Here is an 18,336-nt window from a genome sequence, read left to right on the forward strand (position 1 = left end):
CGCTTCCAGATGAGTTCAATGCCTTCTATTCTGACTGTCAGATCATGGATGAACCATCACAAACTCCCACATCCCCTGATGGTTTTTTGATTTCAGCTTCTGAAGCCAATGTTTGGATTGCCTTCAGGAGGGTGAACCCAAGGAAAGCACCTGGACCGGACCGATCAGCTGGATGATCAGCTTGGTGGTATGTTCACTGAGATTTTTAACCTCTCGCTTCGGCAGTGTGTGTGGTACCCACCTGCTCCAAGTAGGTTTCACTTATACCGGTGCCGAAGAAGAGTGTAGTGACCTGCCTCAATGACAATTGTCCAGTTGCACTTACAACCACAGTGATGAATTGTTAGTGATGGAACATATCGGATCCTGCCTGAGAGGTGACTTAGATCCATTCCAATTTGCCTATCGGAGCAACAGGTCCACAGCAGATGCCAGCTCATTGGCTCTTCACTCTATCCTGGAAGACACGGACAGCAAAGAGGCATGCATCAGGATGCTCTTTATTAATTACTGCTCAGCATTCAATACCGTCATCCCCTCAAATCTAATCAATAAGCTCCAAGACCTTGTGCAATTGGATCCTGGACTTCCTCACTTGTAGATCCCAGTCAGTTTGACTGGCAACACCATCTTCTCCATGATCTCCATTAGCACAGGTGCACCGCAAGGCTGTGTGTTTAGTCCCCCATTCTAATGGCTTTACACATGACTTTATGACTAAGCACAGCTCCAATGCCATGTTCAAGCTTGCTGATGACAACACTGTCATGGGCTGATTCAAAGGTGGTGAGGAATCAGCATGTAGGAGCGAGACTGAAAATCTGTCTGAGTGGTGTCATAACAACAGCGTCTTGTTCAATGTCAGTAAGACCAAGGAACTGATTATAGAGAAAGACCAAGGAACTGTAATGGTATTGCAATGGAATAAAGGGAATTACAGAAGCATGAGAGAGGAACTTACCCAGGTGGATTGGAGAGCGATACTGGTGGGGGTGCCGGTGGCCCAGAGGTGGCTGAAGTTTCTGGGAATAGTTCACAAGGCGCAGGATAGGTATGTCCCACAGAAAAAGAAGTTCTTAAATGGCAGAGCTAGGCAACCGTGGTTGATGAGGGAAGTTAAGGACTACATAAAAGCCAAGCAAAGGGCACATAAGGTAGCAAAAACGAGTGGGAAATTGGATGATTGGGAACCTTTTAAAATCCAACAAAAGGAAACTAAGAAAGCTATAAGAAGAGAAAAGATGAAACATGAGGACAAACTAGCTGATAATCTAAAGCAGGATACTAAAAGTTTTTTCAGTTATATAAAGAATAAAAGAGAGGTGAGAGTGGACCACTAGAAAATGATGCTGGCGAGGCAGTAACGGGGGACAAAGACATGGCACATGAACTTAATAAGTAGTTTGCTTCAGTCTTTGCTGTGGAAGTCACTAGCTGTATGCCAGAGGTCCGTGAGTGTCAGGGAGCAGGAGTGAGTGCCATTCCTATTACAAAGAAAAAAGTGCTAGGCAAACATAAAGGTCTTAAGGTGGGTAGTCACCTGGACCAGATGGACTACATCCCAGAGTCCTGAGAAAGGATGCTGAAGGGATAACAGATGCATAGGTCATGAATTTTCAAGAATCACTTGATTCTAGCATGGTTCCGGAGAACTGGAAGATTGCAGATGTTACTCCACTCTTTAAAAAGGAAGACAAAAGAGGGGAAATTATAGGCCAGTTAGCCTAACCTGAGTGGTTGGGTAAGTTTTGGAGTCCATTATTAAGGATGTAGTTTTGGGCTACTTGGAGACTAATGATAAAATAAGTCAAATGCAACATGGTTTCTGTAAAGGGAAACCTTGCCTGACAAATCTGTTAGAATTCTTTGAGGAAGTAACAAGCAGAATGGACAAAGGAGAGGCAGTGAATGTCATTTACTTGGATTTTCACCGGTGCAGCTCTCCGGTGAAATGATAACGTATTTGTAAGCAGGATGCTGTGCACAATTCTGATTTGATGGAGACAGACGTGAGAAGGCACAAAGGAACATCTGGAGAAATTTCTGAAATGCTCGGTTCACTGCCGCTGCTACTCTGTGATTGAGAATCTCCGGAGGGAAGGCCCCAAAATCCCCGGTTTTGTCTGCGGTTGCTGACCGAGGCTGGGGTTGAAGCGCTCGGCAGAGATGGTGCTCAGTACTCGGTGTCGGAGGACTGATCAGAGCTCGAAGTTTTCGGACAACTCAGAGTCGGTCTGTGGTCAGGCATGGCAGGGAGAGTTTTCTTCCTTCTCCCGTCTGCGTGAGATGTGGGACTTTCGAGAGACTTTGAACTTTTTTACTCTGCCCATGGCCTGTTCTTCATCAAGTTATGGTATTGTTGCACTGTTGTAACTATATGTTATAATTATGTGGTTTTGTTAGTTTTTTTCAGTCTTGGTCTGTCCTGTGTTTTGTGATATCACACCGGCGGAATATCGTATCATTTCTTAATACATGCATTACTAAATGACAATAAAAGAGGACTGTGTGTCCTCATAATCTATTCAAATAATCTAATTTTCAGAAGGCATTTGATACGGTGCCTCACATGAGGCTGCTTAACAAGATAAACTCCTATGGTGTTACAGGATATATATTGGCATGGATAGAGGAATGGTTGACAGGCAGGGGGCCTTTTCTGGTTGGTTGCAGTGACTAGTGGTGTTCCTCAGGGGTCAGTATTGGGACCGCTACTTCTCACATTGTTTGTCAATGATTTAGATAATGGAAATGATGGCTTTGTGGCAAAGTTTGCAGATGATATGAAGATAGGTGGAGGGGCAGGTAGTGCTGAGGAAGCAATGCAGTTGCAGCAGGACTTAGACAAATTTGAAGAATGGACAAAAAGGTGGCAGATGCAATACAGTGTTGGGGAATGTATGATAATGCATTTTGGTAAAAGCAACAATAGAGCACACTATTACCTAAATGGGGAGAAAATTCAAACATCAAAGGTGCAAAGGGACTTAGGATTCCTTGTGCCAGACTCACAGAAGGTTAATTCACAGGGTGAGTCTGTGGTAAAGAAGGCAAATGCAAGTTGGCGTTTATTTCAAGGGGAAAAGAATATAAAAACAAGAAGATAAGGCTGAAGCTTTATAAGACACTAGTCAGGTCGCACTTGAAGTATTGTCAACAGTTTTGGGCCCCTTATCTCAGAATGGATGTATTGTCATTGGAGAGAGTCCTGAGGAGATTCACGAGGATGATTCTGGGAATGAAGGAGTTAACATATGCATTTGAAATTTTGGGCCTACACTCACTGGAATTTAGAAGAATGCGTGGGATCTCATTGAAACCTACCAAATGCTGAAAGGACTAGATAAGGTGGATGTGAAGAAGATGTTTCCTCTGGTGTGGGTATCCAGAACTAGAGTGCACATCCTCAAAATTGAGGGACGCCCCTTTAGAGCAGGGATAAGGAGGAATTTTTTCAGGCAGCGTGTATTAATCCTGTGAAATGTTCTGCCACAGACTGTGGTGGAGGCCAAGTCCATGGATATATTTAAAGCAAAAGTTGATTGATTCCTGATTGGTCGGGACATCAAGGGATATGGTGAGAGGGCAGCTATACGGAGTTGAGTGAGATCCAGGATCAGCCATGATGAAATGGCGGAGTGGACTCGATGGGCTGAATTCTGTTCCAATGTCTTATGGTATTATGGCCTTATAGACTTTAACAGAGGGAAACCAGAGGTCCATGAGCCAGTCCTCATCAGAGATAGAGAGAGTTAGCAACTTCAAATTCCTAGGTTTTACTATTTCAGAGAACCTGTCCTGGGCCCAGCATTTACAAAGAAAGCACAGCAGCGCTTCTGCTTCCTTAGGAGTTTGCAGAGATTAGGCATAATATCTAAAACTTTGACAAACTTATATTGATGTGTAGTGGAGGAGTATATTGACTGGCTGTATCACAGCCGGGTATGGAAACACCAACGCCCTTGAATGGAAAATCCTACAAAAGGTAGGACATTCGGCCCAGACCGTCATGTGTAAAGCCCTCTCAACAATTGAGCACATCTACATGAAACAGTGTTGTGGGAAAGCAACATCAGGGATCCCCATCATCTAAGTCATGTTCTCTTCTCACTGCTGCCACCAGGAAGGAAGTACAAGAGCCTTAGGACTCACACCACCGGATTCAATAACAATTTTTCCCCTCAGCCGTCAGACCCTTGAACAAAAGGGGATAACTTCATTCAATTTCACTTACCCCATCACTGAAATGTTACCACAACCAATGGACTCACTTTCAATAGCTCTTTGTCTCATGTTCTTGTTATTTCTTGTTAGTTATTTATATTTACATTTGCAATTTGTTGTCTTCAGCACTCTGGTCGAACACCCTAGTTGGACGGTCATTCATTGATTCTGTTATAGATACTATTCTATAGGTTTCCTGAGCATGCCCACAAGAAAATGAATCTCCAGGTTGTATAGGGTGACATATATGTACTTCGATAATAAAATTTACTTTGAACTTTGAATCAGTCAACTTGTGGTGTCTGGTTGCAACTAGTGAAGTGATGCCACGGTGTTGCCAAACAGCTGAACGCTGGTCTCAGAGAACTGATCAGTTTAGATGTCTACACCACTATGTACCCAATTTATGTTGCTCGTCCTGATGTACCTTAATCAGGTCTTCTACCAGCTTCCTCTACACCAAGGAACACAAAACCAGTCTGTTCGGTCTCTGCTCACAACTGATATGTCCCATCTAGGCAACATTCTAGTAAATTTCCACTGCAGCTCTCCAGTGTAATTATATGCCTCCTGTCGTACATGATACTGCGGCTATAGCCTAATTAACATTTTTATCAAGTTGTACCATGAGCTCCATGCTCTTATATTCTAAACTACGGCAAGTGAAGGCAAGCATTCCTCATGTGTTCTTTGACCCCACATCTTCATGTGCTGCTATCTTCAAAGAACTGCAAACTTGGATACATTAGTGGAAAACTAAAGAGTTTAGACAAGGCTGGGTTGATATGCTTCCTGGCACTGGTAATAATGTATGTTAAATAATATGCTTAAGAGCAGTGCAGTGTTTACTTGAATAGAAGTGTGGCCAGGCTGAATTAACAGACATTGAATGTTCTTGTGCTTTAATAAGTCAAAGCCCTTTTCCTTTTCCTCACTTTAACTTTTCTGACAGAAATTGCATTTGCAAATGTTATGGAGGGTGCAATTTAGTGCACATCTCTGAATAAAGATGGTTTTTAATTAAGTAATGAGTTGATTTTAATAAATCTCTTCCTGAGAGTGCATCTAAGCTCAGGGTTAATTCTCTATCCAACTGATGATTTATGTGCTGCTGATGTGCTTGTTCTGTCACATAAAGAGTGCTGACCGCACTTAATCACTCAGGCTGCTTCATTTTGGCAGTTTTCCTTTGTGCTTTAGAATTATCGGTAGTATTTGAAAGGTTTTGTTCTTCCAGCATAGTCCTCATGTATATCCATGTCAAATTCTGATCAATAATGCTAATCATGAAGGTGGTTTCATGGAATTCTATGGCTGCATAAAATAATGAATGTCTAGGATTCATTAGCATGTTGAGTTTTCTAGCAATTATATACACTCAGTAGCCATTTTATGAGTGAAACTGGAGTGGAACATGATGTGGTCTTCTGCTTTAACTGATCCACTTCAAGGCCCGACATGTTACGCATTCAGAGGTGATCCTCTGCACACCACTGTTGTAATGCATGGTTATTTGAGTTACTGTCACCTTCCTGTCAGCTTGACCCAGTTTGGCCATTCTCCTCTGACCACTTTCATTAACAAGGCTTTTATGTCCACAGAACTGCTGCTCACTGGATGTTTTTTTCTGTTTTTCACACCATTCTCTGTAAACTCTAGAGCAGGGGTTCCCAACCTTTTTCATGCCATGAACCAAAACCATTTAGCAAGGGGTTCACGGACCTCATATTTGGAAACCCTGCTCTAGAGACTGTTGTATGTGAACATCCCAGGAGATCAGCAGTTTCTGAGATACTCAAACCGCCCCATCTGGCACCAACAATCATTCCACGGTCAAAATCACTTAGATCACATTTCTTCCCAATTCTGATGTTTGGTCTGAACAACAACTGAAGTTCGTAACCATGTCTGTATGTTTTTAATGCACTGAGTTGCTGCCCTGTGATTGGCAGATTAGATATTTACCAATTAGATATGTGCATTAACGTACTGGTGTACCTAATAAAGTGGCCACTAAGTACATGTCATTCAGTGTTGGCAAAGCAGCTGTAATTGTACCATTGGTAGTTCTGCTGACAAGGCTGTTGATTTTCATATTAAACTAGGCACTGTAGCAGAATACATATCTTACCCACATTTCCATCCGAGCTCCCATTCTGTACTCATCAATCCCGAAAATAAAAACCTCAGAAACAACCTCCAAATTGTGCAACCACAGTAAAACCACTGCCACTGCTGAATGGTCATGAAGGTGCACAGTACAAATATCAGAGCACCTCATTCCGAGAAGGCTATAAGATTATAGTGGGGAAAAGAATTGTAAATGAAGTGGCTAAGCTTATCTGTGCACTGATATTTATTTGATGTAACTTTTGACCTTTGCTGAAGTATCTTTAGATGAAGAATCTTCAGAATCAGAACAGCCTGTTGTAAACACCAAAGGCATGATATTTTAACTATTACATAGACTAACCTGCCTCTCCTGGAACCAGTAACTTACAAGGTGTGAAATGTATCCTGACCGTTTTGTTCACTGTGCTTTAGATTCCCACTGGCACAGCGAAGTGAAGAGTGGGTTGCTTTCTAGCCTTCTGGCCTCAGCAATGAGTTCAGCAGCTTTAGACCATTATCACCGCTGCAGTTTTATTGGACAACAGATGCTAGTAATGGTTCTGCTGTATCTGTTTACACCTCCTTTAATTGTTTTTTTGCTACCCCACCCTCACTTTTGGCTCAGATCATCATGCCTGTTGTTATTTAACTACTGCCTCTTACATTATTTCTGACCATGCTCTGACTTCTCCCACGACCCCTACCCTTCCTCCACCATCTTTTCCTTGACTTTGTACCAAATTTATTTTGTATTTGACCTTATACTTCTAATAACACAGAAGGAACTGGACCCATGATGGCTATTGGGTAGGCGATTCCTTTAGTCACCTCTGCTTATGTCTCCATGAACTCCATTTTGACTTTTTTTTGCCAATAGTGTAGACTAAAGAATAATTCAGTTGACAATTAATATTGGACATGGATGTTTTCTCAAATGATTGAGCAATTCAGGAACAGTTTCTTCCCCTCTGCCATCCAATTTCTAAATGGACATTGAACCCATGAACTCTACCTCACTATTTTATTTCCTTTTTTTTACACTACCTATTTTTAACTTAACTATTTAATAGACATATATATGCTTACTGTGATTCAGTATTTTTTCTGTATATTTATTTATCATTTATTTCATTGTACTGCTGCCGTAAAGTTAATTAATTTCACAACATACGCCAGTGATATTAAACCTGATTCTGAAAATGGGAGAGCCTATGATCAGAAGGAACAGACTCTGAAAACAAGGATGTCCCTTTAGAAACAGAGATGAGGAGGAATTTCTTTAGCCAGAGGGTGGTGATTCTGTGCAGTTCATTGTGATGGATGACTGTGGAGGTCAAGTCATTGGATATATTTAAAGCAGAGGTTGATAGGTTCTTGATTACAGAGGGTGTCAAATGTTATGGGAATGTTATGGGTAGGGGAATGGGGTTGATGAAATAATGGAGCAGACTTGTAGACTGAATGGTCTAATTCTGCTCCTATGTCTTATGGTTTTAACTTACTAGTACATCTTCGGTCTATGGAAAGAAATTAGAGCATCAGGCATGGCCAGTGCAATGACAGGAGAACATGCATTCTCCTAAGGTCAGGACTAAAACCATGTCCCACCTTCTGATCGAAGGTGATTGATATAAAGCAATGATTGTTTTTTCCTTTTTTCCTGATTGCTGTTTACTTTCAGAATCTCCTCTTTTTAAATCAGATTTCCATCATCTGGAAATTTTATTTTTGCTTTGCTTTCATCTTTTAAGTGCACTTTGAGTTGCCTGGCATTATCAATCCCAAACAATATTGAACATTTTCGTTATTGAGTTCTTCCAGCACATTGTTGAACACAAAAGGTGGCAGTTTTATAGACAACCATAATCATGAAGAAAGAAAAATTAAGAAATTAAATGGTACTTTTACTTCTCCCGTCGATTGTGTACTCCGTTCTCTGTAGCACCTACTCCTTTTGGAAGGCCCGGCCACATTATGTATAAATCAACTTGGTTGTGACCATCCATGGGATTTGTTGAAATCATAGTTGTTAAATTGCTTTATATTTCTGCCAGTGTTAAACATTAAGGTGGTTACAAACCAAGCTTTACCTCGGAGGATAGTTCTTCATTCTGGCGGTTTTTTTGGCCGTTTTCCTTCCTCCCCATTTTCTCCCCGATCCATATTCATACTTTAGTTCCCAGTGCACTTAAGAGAAAATGGCACCAACTTCTCTTAATATGAGGTGAGTGGAAGGAAGCGAGGCATCGCCTGGTGAGTATCTTCAGAGTTCAAAGTAAATTTATTATCAAAGTACACATACATCACCATATATAACCCTGAGATTTGTTTTCTTGCGGGCATACTCAGTAAATCCAAGAACCATAATGAAATCAATGAAAGACTGCACCCAACAAGGGAGACAGACAGTAACCAATCTGCATAAGATGACAAACTGTACAAATACAAAAGAATAAAAATAATAATAGTAATAAATAAATAAATAAGCAATGAATATTGAGTACATGAAATGAAGAGTCCTTGCAAGTGTATGGTTATGCACTTTGGTGGAAGAAATGAAAGGGTTGACTATTTTCTAAATGGAGAGAAAATACGTAAAACTGAGATGGAAATGGACTTGAGTGTCCTTGTGCAGGGTTCCCTAAATGTTAATTTTTAGATTGAGTCTGAGGAGAGGAAGTCAAATACAATGTTAGCATTCATTTCAAGAGGACTAGAATATAAAAGCAAGTATGTAATATTGAAACTTTATAAAGTACTAGTGAGGCCTCACTTAGAGTATTGTGAGCAGTTTTTGGTCTCATCTTAGAAGAGACATTCTGAAACTGGAGACAATTCAAAGGAGGTTCATGAAATGATTCCAGGTTGAGCGGCTCATTATATGAAGAGTGTTTAATGGCTTTGGGCCTGTATTCACTAGAATTCAAAAGAATGAGGGTGACCTAATTAAAACCTATTGAATACTGAAATGCCTTGATAGAGTGGATGTGGAGAGGATGTTTCCTATGGTGGAATAGTCTAAGACTAGAACATACAGCCTCAGAATAGAGGAGTGTCCTTTTAGAATGGGGATGAGGAAGAATTTCTTTAGCCAGAGGGGTGAATCTGTGGAATTTGTTGCCATAAGCAGCTATGGAGTCCAAGCCTTTATGTATATTTAAGGCAGAGGTTGACAGATTCTTGACTGGTCATGGCATGAAGGGATATGGGGGGAAGGCAGGAGATTGGGACTAAGAGGACCAGTCATGATGAAATGGCAAAGCGAACTTGATGGGCCAAATAGCTCCTATATCTTATGGTCTTATGGTTCTATGGCCTTATAATCCCCCGATGAGGACAGGTTTATGGAGCTCCAATTTCTTCCTCTTGAAGTCAATAATCAACTCCTTCATCTTGCTTACATTGAGTGAGATGTTATTGTGGCATTGCTCAGCCAGATTTTCAATCTTCCTAATCTCCAAGACTCCTGCACACTGGTCCCTCACCACCTTTGATTCAGCCTATGACAGTGGTGTCATCAGCACACTGAAATACAGCATTAGAGCTGTGGTTAGCCACACAGGTGGGTAGAGCAGGGGGCTAATCACACAGGCTTGTGGTGCACATGTGCTGATGGAAATTGTGGAGGAGATGTTGTTGCCAATCCAAACTGACTGGGATCTGCAAGTGAGAAAATCAATGATCCAATTGCACAAAGAATTATTGAGGCCAAGATCTTGAAGCTTGTTGATAGTTTTGAGGGGAAGATCGTATTGTATGCTGAGCTATAGCTGATAAAGAGCATCCCGATGTATACATTTGTGCTGTCCAGATGTTTCAGGGTTGAGTGATGAGTCAATGAGATGGCATCTGCTGTTTGCCTGTTGTACTGGTAGGCAAATTGGAGCAGATTCAAGTCACTTCTCAGGCAGGAGTTGATGTGTGTTTCATCACCAAACTGTCAAAACAGTCCATCATAGTGGATGTAAGTGCCGCTGGTTGATAATCATTGAGATAGGTTACCAAGTTCTTCTTAGGCACAGGCATTCTCAAATTCTGCTTGAAGCAGGTGGGTACCTCAGACTGCTGAAGTGAGGGGTTAAAGATATCAGTCAGATTATATCCATGCCAGATGACTCCAGCCAGATGATCAATGTTAGAGTGAGTTTTTTGTGTAGACGATTTGTTTACACTTTGGCCACCAGACTTCTATTTTAACTGTTTGACAAAGGACTCTGGATTGAGTCCACAACAATGGACTTCCTAAAAAGGTGTGAATACCAGATGCTTCTGGTGCCGTAGTTTGACCTGATGCTGTAGTTTCGAAGACAGTATTATCTATACATTATAAATATTAATTGTCTATGTTAGCATGGGAAATGCCAAATAAATGTATTGTAGACTTAACTTACATTCCTAAAGGCTGTGGATACCAACCCAGACATGTTGGCGTCGGAAGGAAAGGATGGTGTGATATTTTGTATGTAGCTTCAATAGGAAGCATTGTCTATGCATGGTCTATAACTTTTTAAGTAACGATTGCCTTCGTGTTTAGCATATAAATATCGAGCCCACATTGGGCTAGCAGACCTTTCTACCAAAAGCGTCTCCGTCCGTAAGATGCCTGCTGTACCTTGTTGTGTCAAATAAAGAAGCTGCTTTGTATCTACCAGTGACTCTGTCTCTCTGGTAATTTCATCCACGCTACAACAATCAGCATAGGTCTTTAGTACTTGGTCAGGTACCTCATCTGGCCTGGATGCTTTCGGTGAGTTCACCCTCCTGAAGGAAGCTCTCATGTCAGCCTCACTGACTGAAATCACAGGGTCATCTGACACTGTGGGAGTTCATGAAGCTTCCTCCATGTTTTGGCAGTCAAAACGAGCATCGAATGCGTTGAGTTCACCTGGAAGCCGATCCCTGTGTCACCTATGTCACTTGTTTTCACTTTGTAAGAGGTAATTATGTTCAAGCCCTGCCACAGCAGTCAATTATCCTTTATTAATTCAAACTTAGTCTGAAATTGCTACTTCGCCCCTGAGATGGCTTTCTGGAGATTGTACCTGCACTTTTTGTATCCTACCCGTTCGCCAGAGCTGAATGCTTTTGATCTGGCCCTTAGCAGATTGCGGATCTCATGGTTCATCCTGAGTTTCTGGTTAGGGAAGACTCCGAATGATTTTGTGGGGACACACTTGTCTACGGCTATTTTTATAAAGTTTGTGACAACTGCGGTGTATTCCTTCAGATCCACTGATAAGTGCTTGAACATGGTCCAATCCTTGAACATGGCTCAGCCTGCAAGCTGCTAGCTTGGAAACGGCGGAGAGGCTTCAGGTCACAAGGAACATGAAATCTACAGTGCGTGATGCGATTGGAGGATTTAACTCCTGGTAGGTTTTATGTTGGATCAGTTTCTGATAAGACGTCAGCCTTAGAAGACATCTGTTCTGCTATAGTAACATAAAGGAAGACTTGTACTTATGATAAACAAGAGAAAATCTGCAGATGCTGAAAATCTGAGCACCACACTCAAAATGCTGGAGTAACTCAGCAGGCCAGGCAGCATCTATGGAAAAGAGTACATTCAACATTTCGGGCCGAAACGTCAATTGTACTTTTTTCCATAGGTGCTGCCTGGACTGCTGAGTTACTCCAGCATTTTGTGTGTGCCTGTACTTATGATATACCTTTCATGTCTCTTTTTTGACCCACTGGAGTGGGTTGAGTGAATTAAGTACTTTTAAAGTAATGTAAGAAATGCAGCAGCTTATTTTGTACTGCAAGCTCCCATGAATGGCATTGCAGTGATTTTCTTTATTGATGGATGGAAAACAATTGGCTAGAAAATTGTGGCGAGCTCCCCAGTTCATGTTATGATGGTGCCATGGAATCTTTTATATACATTTAGAAGCAGCTGGGATCTTGGTTTTCTGACTGATCTGAATGGTGCCTCTGAACAGTCCTGCTCTCCCTTAAAACTGTAACTCAAGTTCTGCACAGAATGCCTTGAAGTAGGCCTTGAAGCCACAACTTTCAGGACCAGAGATAAGAATGCTCCCTATTAGCCTGTCTTTATAACTTCTTATCACATTCTTTTTCCCAAGTCTAGAATTAAGAGTCCTGTGGTTCTGCCATAAGCGTGACATTTGTTTCCATGGTTGCAGAAAGATCCTTTGTCCTTCTCCCAATTGGTCATTATTCCTATGTTAGCTTTGAGAATACATGTCGATAAGACAGTTTAACAACATTGTATGTTTGTTTCATTTGTTATAAAGATATTTTTTTAATGTCATGGTCTTCAATAAAGATGTCTGTTTATAGCTTTATATGGTTATGAATTGAAGTGCTACAGGGTTTTCCTTCAAAATGACCCTAATTTTAAAAAAATCACTGTAAACCTATAAGTTGCTGATAAGGAGAGAAATGGATGCACAAAGAAACCCACAGTCCATTGCCAATGATGAGAAAAGAGTGTTGAAAACACACAAGGAATCACTGACATTAAGGCTAATCCTCCTCTCTCTTCTTTTTAAATCTTTTTGTTGAATTAGTATACACAAAGTAAAACATATAGTAACCAATACATTGTTACGATATAGATATACAAGAAATATTAATACAAAAAAAAATGCAAACAACATAGGTTAGTTATAAAATAACAAGGTAATATAATTGTATACTAGTTTTCCATATAAAACGATAAAGGAGGAAAAAAACCCGTAACCTCCCCCCAAAAAAAACTACCGTGCCACTAAGCTACAAAGCAAAGCAATGGGCCAACTAGGTAAATAGCGGACTTAAATAGATTAAACAATCACGTCCTCAAACCCGACCTCCACTAATAGCACATAAAATCCACGAAGGAAGTGTATATGATCAGAGAGAAAAAAAATAGTTACATTAAATGAAAATATTGAATAATTCTCCTCTCCCTAATGATCAGATAGGATCTATTCACTGAAAGTCATGGTTTTAGTTCATGTTGAAACGCTGGCAAATCATTTCTTACCTGACATATGGAATCAAAAGCTTATTATATGTATCCTCCTGCCACTTCTGACTATGTATGGTTGTTGACCAACATAGAGACCAGGGTTCTGACTTAACACCTGAGCTCCTCTCTGCAGGTTGATGTGATATATTTTTTTAACTAGGGACAAACCTGTGGTGCCTTACTTCAGGCTGTAGTGGGATTGACCATCAGCATAGAGCCAATCTTTTAGATATTAGAATATCAGTAAGAAGTTAAATTGTTTTCTTCTTCTTTGACAGTGTCATGGGAAAGGGCCAGAATCCCTGGAGTTCTGCAACGTCTTGGCTTCACGTATTTTGTCCTTGTCCTGATGGAGACTTGTTTTGCTAGAAAGGATTTGAAACAATACGTGGTGAGAAATTATTTCTGGTGATCAGTTATACAATACAGCCATGTGATATTATACTTTATTGAATTCCCTTGAGGAGGCAAGTAATCTGTTACCTCTCAGAGCCTTTTAAGACAATTTGTGAGATAGGGTCTCACCTGTGTAGAAAGTTGCACATTCTCACAGTACTGATCCAGTAATGATCCATGTTGACCATGAGGATATTTCAGGATGAGTCCAACTCATAAGCCACTTGAGACCCATAAGTAGGTCTATCATCCTCGACCTCGAGGGATATCCATGATGACGATTTCAGGATGCTTTTAACCACCAAAGTGATATTGAGTGGATTAGGAAGATATTCTTGAATGAAGACAAATTTCACGTCATATGCCAGTGATAATAAACCTTATTCCGATTCTGAAGACCTTGGGGCTAAGCCCTGGAACAATCTTGCTCTGAGACCAGTTGTCTTCGATTGTAACTCTGCTGGAGTCATTGAGTATTTGTGCATGTGTGCTCTTTCATTCCTAACCACATTTTAAAAAAGGATAAATAGTTTGGCCCGTGGCAAGATTTTCACTTAGAGACACCCAAGTCAATACACCGTCCATGATATCAACTACATTCCTCAGTGCTACCACTCTATATGCCATTTTGTTTTGGGACCTGAGAACATAAGGAGTAGAAGCAGGAGTCTGCTATTCTGCCCATCATAGCTGCTGTACCATTCATCTTTTACCTGAGCACCATGCATTAAACCCAGATCCTTCAATTCAAAAGTCAATTGTTCTCTATCTTAAATATAACCAGTAAATGAAACATAGTCCTCATGTGTAGCAAATTCGAGACGATCACACAATTCCTAGATATTTCCTTATCTCTGTGCTAAATAGTCAATCCATTTCTTTAATACTGTGGCTGTTGGTTTAGATATGCCTGCTGCGGAAACATCAATTCCTCAGGTCTCAAAGCTCTCCGCTTCTTTTTGGATTCCAGACCAAACCAGTTCCCCTCTACCACCACTCTGCTCCATATAGCGGAATTAGTCCTTACTCTTAATAATTTCTTCTTTGGCTCTTCCCACCTCCTCCAAACTAAAGGTGTAGCCATAGGCACCCGTATGCGTCCCAGCTATGCCTGCCTTTTCGTTGGCTTTGTGGAACAATCCATGTTCCAAGCCTATACTGGTATCTGTCCCCAACTTTTCCTTTGCTACATCAACGACTGCATTGGCGCTGCTTCCTGCATGCATGCTGTGCTTGTTGACTTCATTAACTTTGCCTCCAACTTTCACCCTGCCCTCAAGTTTACCTGGTCCATTTCTGACACCTCCCTCCCCTTTCTTGATCTTTCTGTCTCTATCTCTGGAGACAGCTTATCTACTGATGTCTACTATAAGCCTACGGACTCTCACAGCTACCTGGACTATTCCTCTTCCCACCCTGTCTCTTGCAAAAAATGCTATTTCCTTCTCACAATTCCTCCATCTCCACCACACCTGCTCTCAGGATGAGGCTTTTCAGTCCAGGACGAAGGAGATATCCTCCTTTTTTAAAGAAAGGGGCTTCCCTTCCTCCACCATCAACTCTGCTCTCAAACGCATCACTCCCATTTCACACACATCTGCTCTCACCCCGTTCTCCCGCCACCCCACTAGGAATAGGGTTCCCCTTGTCCTCACCTACCACCCCACCAGCCTCCGGGTCCAACATATTATTCTCCGTAACTTCCGGCACCTCCAGTGGGATCCCACCACTAAGCACATCTTTCCCTTGCCCCTGCTCTTTGCTTTCCATAGGGATCGCTCGCTACACGACTCCCTCGTCCATTCGTCCCCTCCATCCCTTCCTACCGATCTCCCTCCCAGCACTTATCCTTGTAAGCGGAACAAGTGCTACACATGCCCTTACACTTCCTCCCTCACCACCATTCAGGGCCCCAGATAGTCCTTCCAGGTGAGGCGACACTTCACCTGTGAGTCAACTGGGGTGATATACTGCGTCTGGTGCTCCTGATGCGGCCTTTTATATATTGGCGAGACCCGACGCAGACTGGGAGACCGTTTCGCTGAACACCTATGCTCTGTCCACCAGAATAAGCAGGATCTCCCAGTGGCCACTCATTTTAATTTCATGTCCCATTCCCATTCTGATATGTCTATCCACGGCCTCCTCTACTGTCAAGGTGAAGCCACACTCAGGTTGGAGGAACAATACCTTATGTTCCGTCTGGGTAGCTTACAACCTGATGGCATGAACATTGACTTCTTTAGCTTCTGTTAATGCCCCACCTCCCTTTATTTATTTATTTATTTATTTATTATTATTCCTCTTCCCTCCGGGAGAAGGCTCAGGAGCTTGAAGACTCGTACGGCCAGATTTGGGAACAGCTTCTTTCCAACTGTGATAAGACTGCTGAACAGATCCTGACCCGGATCTGGGCCGTACCCTCCAAATATCCGGACCTGCCTCTCGGTTTTTTTGCACTACCTTACTTTCCCTTTTCTATTTTCTATTTATGATTTATAATTAAAATTTTTAATATTTAATACCGATTTGTACTCCAGGGAGTGTGAGGCGCAGGATCAAATATCACTGTAATGATTGTACGCTCTAGTATCAATTTTTTGGCGACAATAAAGTATTATTAATTTTTTTCTCTCTCTCTCCTTTTTCTGCCTCTGTCCCTCTCACTATACTCTTTGCCCATCCTCTGGGCTCCCCCAACTTTCTTTCTCCCCAGGCCTCCCATCCCATGATCCTCTCCCTTCTCCAACCTCATATCCCTTTTGCCATTCACCTGTCCAGCTCTTGGCTCCATCCCTCCCCCTCCTGTCTTCTCCTATCATTTTGGATCTCCCCCTCCCCCTCCCACTTTCAAATCTCTTACTAACTCTTCCTTCAGTTAGTCCTGACGAAGGGTCTCGGCCCGAAACATTGACTGTACCTCTTTCGAGAGATGCTGCCTGGCCTGCTGCGTTCAGCAGCAATTTTTATGTGTGTTACTTACATCAGTTCGCTGTTCATTGTTACAGCTCAGCATTCAACAGAATCATACCCTCAGTTCTAATCAACAGTCTCCAAAACCTGGGCCTCCGTGCCTCCCTCTGCAACTGGGTCCTTGACTTCCTCACTGGGAGACCACAGTCTTTGCAGATTGGAAATAACATCTCCTCCTTGCTGATAATCAACACAGGCGCAGCTCAAGTATGTGTGCTTAGCCCACTGCTCTACTCCCACTACACTCACTTCTGTGAGGCCAGGCACAGCGCAAATGGCATCTATAAATTTGGGCTGATGACACAACTATTGTTGGCAGAATTCGAGATGTGATGAGGAGGCATACAGGAGTGAGATAGATCAGCTGGTTGAGTGGTGTCACAACAACCTTGCATTCAATATCAGTAAGACCAAATAATTGATTGTGAACTTCAGGAAGGATAAGTCGAGAGAACACATACCAGTTCTCCTCAAGGGTTCAGAAATGCAAGGGGAAAGCAGTTTCAAGTTCCTGGGTGTCAGCATCTCTGAGGATCGATCCTGGGCCCAACATATGGATGCAATTACAAACACGGTGGACAATTATAAAGGCATGACAGTGACTCTACTTCCTTAGGTGTTTAAGGACTTTAAGTGTCACCGAAGACGCTTGCAAATTTCAGAGGGGAGGAGAAGATGGTGGCGTGACACAGCGCGCGTGGCCACTCTGAAATGATATCGTATTTGTAAGTAGGCACCATGCACAATCATGATTTGATGGAGACGTTCGTGAGAAGCATGGAGGAACATCTGGAGAAACTTCTGAAATGCCTGTTTTGCTGCCGCTGCTACTGTGCGATCGAGAATCTCCAGAGGGGAAGGCCCCAAATCCTCGGCTTTGCCTATTGCCTGTTGCCAGGGCCGGGGTTGAAGCGCTCAGCAGAGATGCTGCTTGGTGCTCAGTGTCAGAGGGCTGGTCAGAGGCTCGAAGTTTTCGGACGGACTCAAGAGTCGGCTGTGGTCGGGTGTGCCCAGGGTGCTGCATTGGCAAGTTTGCGGCGCTGGAAGCTCATGGCAGGGAGAATTTTTCTTCCTTCTACCGTCTGCGTGAGATGATGGGACTTTCGAGAGACTTTGAGACATTTTTTTACCGTGCCCATGGTCTGTTCTTTATCAAATTACGGTATTGCTTTGCACTGTTGTAACTATATGTTATAATTATGTGGTTTTTGTCAGTTTTTCAGTCTTAGTTTGTCTTGTCTTTCTGTGATATGATTCTGGAGGAACATTGTATCATTTCTTAATGCATGCGTTACTAAATGACAATAAAAGAAGACTGCGTGTCCTCATAATCTAATCTAAAATTTCTACAGATGCACCATGGAGAGCATTTTAACTGGTTGCATCACCATCTGGTGTGGAGGGTCCACTGCACAGCATCAAAAAAGCTGCGGAAGTTGTAAACTCAGTCAGCTCCATCGTGAGCACCAGTCGTCCCCAGCATCCAGGACACCTTCAAAAGGCGATGCCTCAAAAACCTAGCATCCATCATTAAGAACCTTATCACCCAGGGCATGCCCTCTTTTCATTGAGAGCATCCTGACTGGCTGCGTCACTGCCTGGTATGAGAACTGTATTTCTCTCAATCGCAGGACTCTGCAGAGAGTGGTGCGGAC

The 18,336-nt window shown here is 42.2% G+C and overlaps 1 protein-coding gene across 1 annotated transcript in view; it reads left to right on the top strand.

The window, feature by feature from the left end:
• Window positions 1–18,336, top strand: part of LOC140211885 (heparan-alpha-glucosaminide N-acetyltransferase) — a 349,860-nt gene that overhangs the window by 249,355 nt on the left and 82,169 nt on the right. Inside the window, 1 exon segment of the mRNA XM_072282072.1 lies at window positions 13,591–13,703. Coding sequence (XP_072138173.1) covers window positions 13,591–13,703 — 113 coding nt within the window.

Source organism: Mobula birostris, chromosome 18 (assembly GCF_030028105.1).
Source record: "Mobula birostris isolate sMobBir1 chromosome 18, sMobBir1.hap1, whole genome shotgun sequence".
Taxonomy (NCBI): Eukaryota; Metazoa; Chordata; class Chondrichthyes; order Myliobatiformes; family Myliobatidae; genus Mobula; species Mobula birostris.